This window comes from Nipponia nippon, unplaced genomic scaffold (genome assembly GCF_047370975.1).
Source record: "Nipponia nippon isolate SJK-2023a ecotype South Korea unplaced genomic scaffold, ASM4737097v1 scaffold_3, whole genome shotgun sequence".
Classification (NCBI taxonomy): Eukaryota; Metazoa; Chordata; class Aves; order Pelecaniformes; family Threskiornithidae; genus Nipponia; species Nipponia nippon.
In genome coordinates, this window is record NW_028262347.1 from 103995309 (window position 1) to 104008139 (window position 12831).

The window sequence follows — 12831 nt, forward strand, 5'->3', positions numbered from 1 at the left end:
GCTAACTACTGTCTGTACTTCTGAGAAAAGTAGGTAGCATGTTTCCCATCAAGTATCTCAAGCAAATCTAAGCACTTCTTTCCCACCGCTTGTTTGACTGCTGTTCTTTGGGACGTAGCAAAACTCTAGAATGATGCTGGTAAAAGTGGTTGGTTTTGGTCACAGATCGTGACTTGTGTTTCAGGCTTCTGTCAGTAATTGGGTCAGACCACAGACCAGCAAAGGTTATGCAGACTTTCTCTTGGATACATTATGTCATCTCAGTTCTTAGTCCTATTGCAGACTTGGACCCATTTTTTTTTTCATAATTCCCAAAAGCCTCTGTTTGTTCAGCATGGATACCACTGTATAAATAAGAAGAAAATTCCAGAGATGCAAACCAAAAAATATTTCTAGCTTATCCAAGGCAGTGCAACTTCAAGAACAAAATGTTCTCTGTATAGTCAATACAGACAAGAATCGTTCCTCTTCCTGGCTACCCATAAAAGCTGAAACACACAGTAATCTGAATTGTCCCACTTAATTAAAGGATCTGCATCTAAGGCATATCTCCATCTTCTGGTGTTTGGGTGACCCCCAACTCTACTGCCTGGGTTGGAGCCCATGCTTGTTGTGTCGCCAGTGGAGTCCCAAAGGATAAGCCGGGGCAGTCACTGCTGAGATCCTGTCTTTCTCCAAGGACCTCATACAACGTAACTAAGTCATCCAAGTTACGTGCCTAAAATGAGGCTGTCTAGATTCCTCCTGGTGTGGATAGTGCTATATACAAAAGACTGGGGAAATGTTTTCAGCTAATGAACTTCAAGTCTTTCAATAACAGTAATTATGCTCAGTGATGAAAGTAGATTAACTATTAAAAATCTGTGTTGCAGAACGGAGTCAAAAGTCTGGTCACCGCTTGTAAATGAGGAGGGAAAGACACATCCTTATAAGATGAATCTGGCCTCTCAGCCGCAGGTAAGTAATGGAGTATCTGCATGCTCTTGTTCCCGCTTACTCCTGTCTGACTTCGGAGCGGTTTCTGGCCTGATCCTCCAAGGACCTGAGCGTGTGTTACTCCGTTGGTCGCACTGGGGATAGCGTGTGCCCCGTACCTCCTAGAAATCATGTGGCCCTTGGAAACCTTCAGAGGCAGACTCCCTCCCTTGTGGTCAGAAGCCTGCTGCTGCGAGAGCTAGTCGGATACCTTGCCAAGGGTAAGCTGCTTGGATCAGAGGAGTTGTCTCCTGCCTTCTGCATGCTCACACCTACCATAGGGCACAGAAGGCAGTGCAGAGGTGTGGCTCAATAAATCGTCGCTGCTGTTGCTAAGCCTGTTGATTTTCATAGATAAGAGGGGAGGAAAATGATCCATTCTTAGTGTTTTCTGTTGGTTGTTTTTTTTTTGGGGGGGGGGGGGGGGGGTTCATTTTTTCCTCCTACTAGCAGGTTCTTACTAGCAGTCTAGCCGTGAAGAAAGTGGAAGAGAAACACACCAGCCTTTCATATTTTTATCTGTGGGGCAGATCTTGCAGCCTCTGTCTAGGAGGTTGGTTTTGTAAGCTTTTGGCAGCCTTGCTTCATCGATCTGCTGCCTCTGTCAAGTAAATGTAGTAATAACAGTGACCTGTGCAAGGACGTTGCCTGGGCTAGGTTTAGAGGATTACGCTGCACAAATCTACAATAACTGCACTAAAATCAATGGCATGTCTCTTGATTTTCACTGAGGCAGTGACGTGGATTCTGGCCCTAGCACACATCCCATGTAAGTCATTTTGCAAAATAAGTAGAGATAAAACTAGTTTGACTTTGCAATTAATTAAGTGCTAATATGTCTGTTTGGGTTGGAAAGGATCTGAACCTAAAGTAGCACATGTGCAGCAACACCCTGCCCAGACCTTGGCCTGGGATCTGTCCGTCCTCCCTCTCATGCCAAGCTGCTGTGTGTTGCTTGGCTCGAGAATGCAATGCAGCATTCTCCAGGTATGTCACAACTCAGCCAAGGCACAGCATGAGACTGAGCCATTTGGACTTACGTTGGGCCAGGGCCGTGCAGTGACACCTGCCTGTGACACTGTTGAGTTGAGATCTGGTCCGTGTCTTCTGCTGCCCAGGCTCTGGAGGTGTGCTGCTGCAAACCTTGTGCCTTGGGGGCTATCTCTTGCCCAGGGAGTGGGACAGAGTCTGCACTGAGGCTTTGCTGCAAGGCTGCAGAGGGCTATTGTTTAATTCAGCAGAAGACCTGATCCTGGAGTCCAAGTCCCAAACCCAGCCATTAACCAGAATTTAGCTAAACGCCCCAGAATTGAACACAGGGCACTACACATGCCAGGAAGGACTTTAACGTAGCTCACTAAGCTTAGTTAACCGAAGCAAGAAACCTGCAGCTGCAGCTCCCCTGGCACTAGCTGCACCACCACACTTTTCCCCCCAGTCCAGCCTGGGTGACGGAATAGATACCCACTGCTGGTCAAGTACTAAACATAGGCTTTTTTAATTAACTGATGCCACCTCTTACTTAAACTCATTTGCTCTGGCAGTTTTAACCCTAATCAATGGCTCCCCTTTAATGAGCTGCCCCCTGGGTGGAGTGTTTGCGTATAAGTCAGCTCTGGCCTGTTTCAGGGAGCCTCCTGCAACTCAGTAAGAAACATGGGTGAGAGGGACTAACCTTAACTCTAGTCTTTGACTTACAAGTCATCTCCTGCTTTCTAAAGTCCAAGTCAAGGGCATCACAAAGGTCAGACTGTGCAGGATTCAGCAACAATTCTGACGGTGGAGCACATCCCCTCCTAAACCCTAACCTTAGTCCTGATCCTGGCTCTAGCTCTGGCCATTATATAGATATCCCGATGCTTCCAGTTTGTAAGTGTGGTGCCACACACTTTGTTGATTTTGTTGATACCAACGTGTAACTGACTTGAGCAGGGGAGTTTGGTGGGAAACTGACTGTGGAGAGATTCCTGTTACAAACCTTATCTCTGAGCAGTGACCCTTGTCTTCATCTTGCACTAGGAACCAACTGTTGCCTGAAAGTTAGGCTTTTGACCGCTTGTGATGGCTGATACTAGAAGAGTTTTATTTCCTGGTGTAAAAGGAACATTCAAGCTCTCACAGAAGTCTTGCCTTTCTTCTTCCCTTCCTTAAAAAGCCAGTTAAGTCATTTGCAGTGGTCTACATGAATGGCGCTTGCTGTTTTTCAGAGCATGGGGCTCTCCTTTAAAGGGCTTTGCCTGCTGCATATTCAAGCAGAGGAATTTAGCAGCATGAGGGACGATATAGGTCTCATGTCTCCAAACCACAAGCTCCCATTTACCTTTCCTGCTTAACAGTGCCTGAACATCCTAGTCCGCTGTGCCAAGGAAAAGTGTCATGAACACCATCAAGTTTTAAGTTTGTTTTTGGTGGTTGTTTTTTTTTTTTTTTTTAAATACACACCCGTTTCCTTTTTCAGTAGCTGACTGCAGCAAGTGAGGGTTGTGGCGAGGTCTGTCTGCTTGGAGCGTGATGTCAGCGGAGCATGCTGACTCCTGCCAGAGCCGTGGCAGGCATCGGCCAAGTCACTCTGGGGCTGTGTCTTTGCAGCATCACCAGAGATTTCAGCCAGGCCTGCTGCAAATCAGCAGCAGCAGAGTGCAGAAGATGCTGTGTATATATATACTGGCATGGCAAACTGCTATGAATTTTACCACAAAGATGCTGATCTCATTTTTCCAACAGGATTGGTAGAAGTTGTGAGTAGAGCTCAATCTTTGAAGGCAGCGCTGTCTGAGCTGTTCAGGTTTTTTTAACTTGCTCGCCAGTGAAAACAATGTTTGCTTTCCTTGGCAACAGTCTTGCACAGAATGCTTATTAATTCACTTACCAAAGAAAATAGGACACACTGCGTCCAAGTGGTTCATTTAAGTCCTGATCCAGGGTCCTCTGAAGACGTTTCTCACTGGTTTTGCACACAGCCTTTTGAATGCAGAAATATAATCATACGTGTGAATAGACGTACTTCAGGCTCAAAAAAACAAAAAAAGCTTTAAAACCTTTGCTGTAGAAATTGGACTGCACTTATTCAAATAAGTTTCCACCTTTCTTAAAATTGGGTAGTTTGGTGTTGCCTCTCCTACCTTCAGTATCTTAACTGAAATTTCTCCTACTTGTCCACCTTCTTTTCTTCTTCCCATTTTATTGGAAGAGAAAATAATTTTCAGTTTGTCTCAAGAACTGTATGACTAAAGCCATATTTTAAGATCACTGCTTACACATTTTTTACCCCATTTGAAATACTTTTTGCTTACTTGTGGAGGCTGATACTTGGTGAAATGCTGTATCATCCTGTGCAAGTGTTTTCTCTTACTTGGAATGCAAGCTCAAAATAATTTTATCTGCCTTTGGAAAATAAAAAGGCATTCCATAACCTCCCATGCATTCCCCAAAGTCCTGAATCCCAAGACTGACTTCATTGTCTAAGCTGACCTTTGCCCATGAAAGAGCTACAGCCTTGTTATTATTTCGTTACCATTATCTTTATCCTTCTAAATTAATTTAAACTGAGGCAAGAGTGATGACAAAATCACATTTCATCAAAAGGTGCAGCAGCCCGTCGGTGGTGATGGCTCAGCGGCTGAGCCAGCTTTGTTTTGGGTGTGACCATGGCAACATTAGGGGAAGGAAATGATGGAGTCGTCTTAGTATATTTACTCAATTATTTCACTTGCACTTCTCACCCAGATCCTAAGGGTGATCACTCAGTGTCATTTTCCCATCAAGAGTTTTTCCTCACTGCAGTGGGAAAGATTAAAATAACACGTCTGCCTCTCCCCTCTGCTTAACTTTTCCTGAGAAAAGTGGTCACAGCAAGAGAGAACAAGTTACTTGGTGACTAAGGTAATTTTAATGCTTATGACACTGACCAGAGACCAGCATAACTTTCAGATTCTGCCATGCTCTCTGGTGACCTTGGGCCAGGCATTAAGCTCCGGACCCATACGCTGGTGTGCGTGGCTGTATTGCCGCTTGGTAAAATGAGCAATAAAAGTCTTTCTTTATCCCTCAGACTGTGCCATGTCTTGTCAGACCTGGACTCTGTGGGAGAGTGGGAGAGACAAACTCTGTTTGTCTTTTTTTTTTTTCCCCCTGTATTTGTAGGATACTGAGGTCAATGGGGCCTAGCTCTCTGTTTGCACTGAGTGAGCTTATGTAGGGAATGAGCTGAGAGACTAGCTTCGAGGGTAGTCAGCACCAGGACTGTCTCCAAAAAAGCTTGTCCATCTCCCTGAAGGCCACATACCCCATTTGCAGCAAGGCACAAGCATTAACGTCACCCCTCAAGAATGTCAGTGAAAACTCTTGGTTTGAGATGGATAGATCAGCTCTTCTTAACCACAGTAGATACAGGCTTTCAAATGTGAGGATGGTTTTGTTTTGTTTTGTTTTTTTTAATGAGAAATAACCTCCAGACATGCAGACGGAGGAGCTCTGGAAGTGAATCGTGGTATTTGTGGGATGACAATGACAGACAGCCACTTCTGTCTTCCCAAGGTTTCTTGAGAGTGCCTGCCCTGTCCTCCTCGTCCTCACAGAGTGATGTCATTGTTTCCATCTTGTGTATTTTGTCTCCTTGGATACGGCAAAGGCAGGGGCTATAGAAACTGGGTGTGTGGCTGGCTTGGCCTTTGATAAGGCTGTGCGTGTGTGGGCAATGCATGAATCAATAGGCATATAAAGTAACAACCTGGTGTTTCGGACGAGGGAACCGCGCCGGCGTATCGCGACCTGCTGTTTTTGGTTAAAAGGCGTTACCGCATGGATGTGGAATGTGTCAGGGACGCAGAGGGAGAGGATGTGGGAAGCCAGCCTTGTTGTTTTACCCCCCTACAATAGCAAAACCCCAAACCCTTCCTAATTTCTAATCGGATTTCAAAGCATTGCAAAAGATCTTTCCATAGCTGAAAAACCCCAAACAATAACAGAGGGAGAGGTGAAAGTAAAGGCACTTCTAAATACTTGTGATTGCAGCTGATGAAACATAGCATGGGGTAGAGTTTGCCATGAAGACGTCCTCTTCTGAGCCATTGCTGCATGTTTGGTGTGAACAGCCTCCCCCCGGCATGCCGGCTGGGCACGAGCATGGCCAGAGCTCCCCGGGCGGCTTCGCAAGGGTGAGGATGGAGCCAGGGAGTTTGGCTGCCAGTCTCCGCTCTCCTTCCCTGCCCGCAGGACCGGAGTGCTCTCGTTTGCTGAGGTTTGGTCAGGGGCCCGTTTTCTTAGAGCTGAGTAAACATTTATACTGAGAAATGTTTAATCTTGTTTCCTCTTGGCATGGCTCTCGAGGTGTGCAATCCAGGATTGCCCGCCCCGAGCCTCTGGGCTCTGACTTGGGACGCAAAAACATCCCGTGCTTATGGGGCCTGGTGGAGCAGCAGGTTTTGCCGGCTCACTCAGCTGCTTTGGGGGCCTGCGGGGCTGTGGGGGCTTTTGCTTCTCCCAGCAACTGCAGAGCCTGGGTACTAATTTTTTTTAATTTGTAACATGAAGTTGGAGTGAATCCCCTGACTCTGAGATTTGGAGCATCAGGAAATAACTACACTGGCCAGTTTCTAAATCACGACTTCTCACCTGAAACTAGTTTTTGGTGGCTTCAAGCAGCCCCCCACGTCGTACTCGACCTGCCTTTCCTCCAGGGGCTGCAGCAAGGTGGCCTGGGAAGGGGCAGGGGGCAGGCAGGGGAGCAGGGGTGCTGCGGGTGCGGTGGCAGCGGGCAGTAGCCGGCACCTCTGAGGCCCCAGCCCTGCCGGCTGTCTTCAGACTGTGCTGTGGGGAGAGGAAAAACCCGCTTCAGGGACAAGCTGCCTGACCCCTCACGTCTCGGTTGAGTTTATTTAGCAAGTACAAAAAGCCTCCAGGTTTTTCCTGTTTCTGGTGGCGGTGAGGTCAGTGCAGCTGGGGTGGCCTTGGCCACGTCACTGCGCGGCGGATGGGACCCAAGAGCCCACCCTCACCCCAGACTGCCCCCAACCTGCCCGAGGGCAACTGGGGCCATGGAGGCATCCAGGTGGCTTTATGCCCCTGGTGCATGGGATGTGTCCCAGCTCAGCTGCTGGAGGGGGCTGGCTCATTCTGGGCTGTCCATCCGTCTGCTTTGCTGACATCTGGGAATTTCCCTGGAGCCTTGTGCTGCGATTCCCGGGACAAGCAGGCCCTACAGTGGCAACCACATCCATCTCTGGTGCACAGTGAGGAGGAAGCAGCCACCCATGCTGCCAGCCGCTGGTTGGCCCCAGGCATGGAGGTGATGGCTGGCACAGCTGTGGCGATTTCACAGGCTGGGCTTCAGCATCGCTGAGTGTGGCCTGGCGCAAGCGGGACGAGAGGGAGGAAGGGGCCATTGTTTTCCCAGATAATTCCCCATGACGCAGCCTGCAGCCGGTGCGGTAGGAAATGCTGATCTGCTTCCTGCCCCAGCACAGGGACGTTTTCCCCATCCCAGCAGCCTGGCACCGTGGCTGGCGGCTCCCTGCCGGGAGGGCTGGGGTGGCAGGGGAAGCCCCTTGGCACCCAGCTGGAAGGACTGTGGTGCAGCACCTGCAGTGCATGGGGGTGTCCTGCCACCAACAGCTGGCACCAGAAAACCCATCTGGCAGGAGACCTGTGTGTTTGACCTGAAGCTGGGGTACTAAAAACCTTGTTTGTCCTTAGGAGTGGGAGGTGTTTGTTTTTTTTTTTTTCTCTTGGATGGGGGCATTTGCCCTGGTGCCTGGAGGACTTGGCAGCACACAAGATCATGCTCCAAAGACACTTGGAGCTTGTTGGCATAGAGGAGTTAGTTTCTGGTAGGGAGGAGGCTATTGGAGGAATGGCTCCTCCAGCAGTGCTTCCCTGAGTGGCCCTGCTCGTGTTGGAAGTCAGTTTCTGCCCAACAGGGGACTTGCAGAAGACCAATCTATTGAACTAAGTGTGTAAACTGCAAGTGGATTAGTGGAACTGCCACAATCTTCTTTGTGCTCAACCGTTGTCTTCTGGTTTACAATGTCCTCACGTTAAGTGGCTTATTTTCCTCCTTGAAAGTCCACTTCATTTTGAAAGTGAAGCAAGATGAGACCTCTCTGAGTTCAGAAGCAGCACCCTGGCAGAGAAATCTGGGCTAATCCATTGTAGCTTGGGCTAGCCATTCCACCAGCCCCTCTGAAGACATACCTCAGCAAAGGAAGGAGGCTGGTATCCGTGCAGACAAAGTGTTTTAACTATCACAGTATAGTAGTAAAGTATTGCTCTTGAATATCCTACCTGGAGGCTCGGGAGCTTCCACACCCCAGCTTCAGACCGAAATAACCGCTGCCAGTACCCCTGCTCACTGCTGATTGCAGCCCACTGCAGACAGGGCCGGTGCCAGGGGACTGAGGCATCGCCATGGCTTGCAGGAAGGGTGAGGCAAGCGCTTCCGGATCTGCCTGCAGATGCCCACTGAAGATGTCTCCGAAAAGATCTGATATTATTCACGCTCCTCCGTACTACTGACAAAGAAAGAGCAGGTCATGCTCTGACTGGATAAGAGCATGTGCTTGTGTCTGACTGCAAGTTCTTCCTTTGCAAACAGACCATTGCTTACTGCTCTTGCAGTCCGTGCCCCAGCCAGGGATGCTGTTTAGTGCTGCTTGCCCCATTTTCCTTGCATTGGTCCTGGGAACGCCACAGCCTTAGAGATGCTGCAAACCCCAGGCATCTCAACTACATAAACCAGGCACTGCCTCCACACATGTACACAGCATAGCAGTGTTTTTTGTACTAACGTTTTTCATTTGCCTCCCGGTTGACAGGTTTTTGGGAGTGTCACATTTCTAATTTTTTTTTACAGTATTAAGTCAGAGACTCTCACATAAGCACATGATTCCAGGAGCCGGGGCTTTAACAAAACTGCTGCACAGCACAGGGCCTGGATTGGCAGTTCTGGCAAATCCCTAGGTAAATACATTTGACAGTGAGAACGCATTATCTTTTGATCTTGGGATCATGAAAGCACTTGTTCTTTGCAGATTCCTTCCACAGCTCGAGCAGAAAGAGCAGCACGGTGTGACAGGAAGTGCTGGAGAACTTGGATTATCCAAATGCCTTTTATAATGTTACTGCTCTTGTAATACTTGTCTGTAGACTCTCGGGTTATACACCTGTGCTGTTCTCCAGATGGAATTTTTCTATTCCAATCTTCAGATACTACCTTCTGCACCGATATCTCTATTTAACCTGTTATAAACTCCTTTATAGTCAGCGGACTTTATCCACATGAGAGCTACTACAGATGTCCTGACACTTTTGAAAGCTTCACTTATGGTGTTGGATGTTACTACACAGCAGAAAACCCACCTGGTGGCCAAAAGTAGGCCAAAATCTCCTATGTGGATTCTGCGCCTGAGTGCACATTGCAGTTCTTGGAGTCAAGGCACTAATGTGATTTCAGTCTCTCTCCTCCATCTGGCTGTCTATGTTCTCAGCACTTGTAAGAACTTAAACATCCTTGAGGCCTCCATCACTGTCAAACTGATTTGGTCTTGGCTGACAGATTCGAAGGTCGTTGGTGGGGGGTGGGAACATGCCCACGTGCATGTGGAATATGTAACTGAGACGCCTTACTTCCTTAGGAAATCAGAATTTTAAAAAAATACTCTAAATTACTTCCCTTTCTCTAATTCTTGGTTAATACTTAAACGTTTCTACAATACAGGTTGTGACATGATTTCAACTTTGAGCCTATTTGACCTAAGAGTATAACCCCTTTAGCCTAAAACTTCTGCCTCTGTCTTTCATTAAACTGACTATTTATGTGCACATCTGAAAGACTCTCCTACTTGTGGCCTCTGAATGGTGAGCTAACGTGTATTTAATGCTGATATAAGATCACTGATACTTTTCCCCACGGTGTGATATACAGGCTGAAGTAATTTTTTTTTTTTGCTAAAACCCACAGTTTCTGCCATGGGAAAGACTGTTTTTATGAGCACTATTATGTGCTTTGAATGAGATTGCAACAAAGGGAGATTAGCTAATTACTCCAGGGTCTTTCTTCCTTTGGTGTGTGGGAAAGCTTTATGGCTGATAGCCATACGCATCGGCCAGAAAGCCGTGGGAGAGCAGTCCTGCCACCCCACACCTGAACATGTTGAGCTACCCCACTGATTTCAAATGACTTGTAACTCATGAGTGCGTTTGGATCCACGCCGCTCTTGTCTGAGGGATCCTATGCTGTGGTTGATGCCATAAATAGCATTTGAGTGCCATGAAGCGAGATGACTCCCATCTGTCAGTCTGGGAACGCTAGCCAGCTGCTTAAGGAAGTCTGGGGACATAAAAGTGATTTAAAGAAAAAAAAAACCTATAGGGGAATTTAGTCATCCTTGTTTCTAGTGAGTGTTTATGCTGTAACTATAGCTTTATCAAACAAATGCCATGAGATGTTCAAAAAGGGCGGTGAAGGCTCACTTCATTACTATAGAAGTCAGTGCCTGCATGGAGTGGGAGGGGGAACCGGTTGTGTTAATTAGAGCTGGGAACCGTGGGCCCAGCCTGTTAAGAAGGGCCCTGTTTCATCCTGTGCCATTGGGTGTTAGCCCTGTAGTGAGGCCATTCCCAATCTCTACAGCTGGCTGAAACATTTCAAAACGCACATTTTGGTGCCGTCTTTTAGCCCTGGATATTTCAGCCGCCTCTGTGAATGTTAGTCCTTTCTTCTGCCTGCTCTAGTGAGGTCCCGCTGTGCTTACTCCTTGCTTTGGTCAAGCATCTTCTCTCGGGAGAAATAAGCCCTGGATGTTGTTATGTCTGCCCCAAGGCTGTTAATTCCCAGCCTGCTGAACTGGTGATGTGGCTTACAATTTTCCCCATTTTTGTTAGCACTGCCTGTGATTCAGAAGAGTCTTACCTCATATCTTATTTAACTTGGGTTTGGCCCCTTTCTTATTAAATTGTAACCAGTGTTTCTAAGTATCTACTAGTACCTCTGGAAGGCTCCAGTATGCAGCAAACCCAGAACGTCTGGGTGATGTCTCATACTTCTGGCACTGAAGAGATCTCTGGCATTTAGCTGTCACTTGTCTGTGGACAGTCTTTTGTACTAACAAGAATCATCTTCCCACCTTTATTGTGGGAATTTCTTGTCCAGAAAGGCCAAAGTTGTTTGTCAAAGGCAGCTGTGAACCTCAGTCTTGGCTGAAGGAGCAGACGTGCTCCAGAGCATTTGTAGCAATGCCAAAGCTATTCTTTCTGGGTTCCCCTTAACTAAGGAAAGCCAAGCTTTCCGATGTCATTGAAGAGTGCTCCTCTTTCTGCCTCTCATCTTCACTTCTCCATAGAAATCAGTCATGCTTTCAGGAATCGCAAGGAATGCTTAAAATCTGTAGTCTTGCATGAGAAGGTGGGTCCTGTGGCTTACTGTAGGCTTGCAGGAGCTCCCAGGCACGTGGGAGCTTGAGCTAATAGCTCTGGCAGTGTTTCTGAGCTCTTAAGTTCCTGGCATCTCAACTCTGAAATGCCCTGTAGGTCAGCCTGAAGCCATCCAGGACGGGGCCGGGGGCCCTCGTGATGTGTGGAGAACGCTCACCTGCTTTGGTGGTCATGGTTGCATGCTCCTCAGCTGACACCACATGCAAAGGCCACCATTGCAGCAGCTGCTTGCTCCAGGCTGCCCCATCACATCCCACCTGCATGCCTGAGCACCTCTGATTTTTGCCTCTGCTCCTTTGCATGCAGGAAATAAGGCACATAGGAAGTGCACACAACCGGAGCGCGGTGCCCTTCACTGCTGCCACGGCTTCTGCCCCCAGAGTGATCACTGCTCAGTACAACAGCCCAGCAGGCCTCTACTCCTCAGAGAACATCCAGACCTTCAACAGTGCAGTGGAGTCAAAGACATCACCTGGGGCCCTGGAGCCTACCAAGCCGTAAGTATCTTCCTCGCCTCCTCTCGCTGCCCGTGCCCGCAGGGCAAGGCTCCAGGAGATGTGAGTTCGCTGCGAGGGTACCAATTTGTTAACCCAGAAAAGCTCTCTTTCAGGGCAAGGGAAGGAGCAGAGGCACGAGCATGGATGTGGTTCCCAGGGGCAGGGCTCGGATGGAGCGGGGAACATTTCATGAGATGCAGAAATGAAATTAATGCTGTTGTGTTTCTTTGTTTAGCAGAGACCGACGCAGTTTCCGCGTGCGTTCAGCATGACATACCAGCCTGCTGGTCTGAACAGGTGCCTGATGATAGCTTGTTACGAGCACTTTGTAGAGAGAGCATTTTGTGCTGGCTTTGCGGGCAATGCTGGGCAGGAAGGGTACCAGCTAGCGCAGGAAGCACACACGTCCCCGTTCCTGGCTGGCCTGGGATTCATTGACAGGCTCTGCCTAAGTTTGGATCTTTCTATTTTTTATTATTGAACCTCGCTTTTCACAGGAGTTTTAAAAAGTAGCTGAAACATTCATACCCATGTGAGTGATTTTATGTATGGGATTGGAAGAGGTCCCAACCTTAAAAGGGCCTATTGATTTTTGTGGTTGCATCTGAGCTTCACCAGAGACATTACATTATCCCAGAAGTCCAAAGTTCCTCTTTTTTTCATTGGAGCATAAACCAGGATCTTTCTGAAATCTTGCTGGCTGTGTTGGTCAAGTTGTTTAACTGCCCTAAGTATCTGTATAGCAGTACCACACTGCCGGGAAGACTTTGGCTGCTTTTACAACAAAAGCTGCAAGACCAATGCTTTAGGTGATACTCTGCTAAATTCCTGACTTGTGAATGGGGAGACAAAAGTAACTTCAGCCTCTGCTTTTGCAGGGCACAAAGACCTGAGATTGTGGTTTAACACAAGGCTGAAAACTTGCCCCTGA

General features: G+C 47.9%; 1 protein-coding gene across 3 annotated transcripts in view; it reads left to right on the top strand.

Moving 5' to 3' along the window:
- The window catches only part of PDLIM1 (PDZ and LIM domain 1), a 45168-nt gene that overhangs the window by 21103 nt on the left and 11234 nt on the right, over positions 1-12831 (top strand). For 2 of the 3 annotated variants that reach the window (XM_087766324.1, XM_087766323.1), the window contains exons 3-4: positions 873-957; positions 11710-11900. In XM_087766324.1, the coding sequence (XP_087622450.1) occupies positions 873-957; positions 11710-11900 (276 nt within the window). Of the gene's footprint in view, positions 1-872; positions 958-11709; positions 11901-12135; positions 12198-12831 lie in introns of all 3 variants that reach the window. The other variant, XM_087766325.1, reaches the window with a different exon arrangement.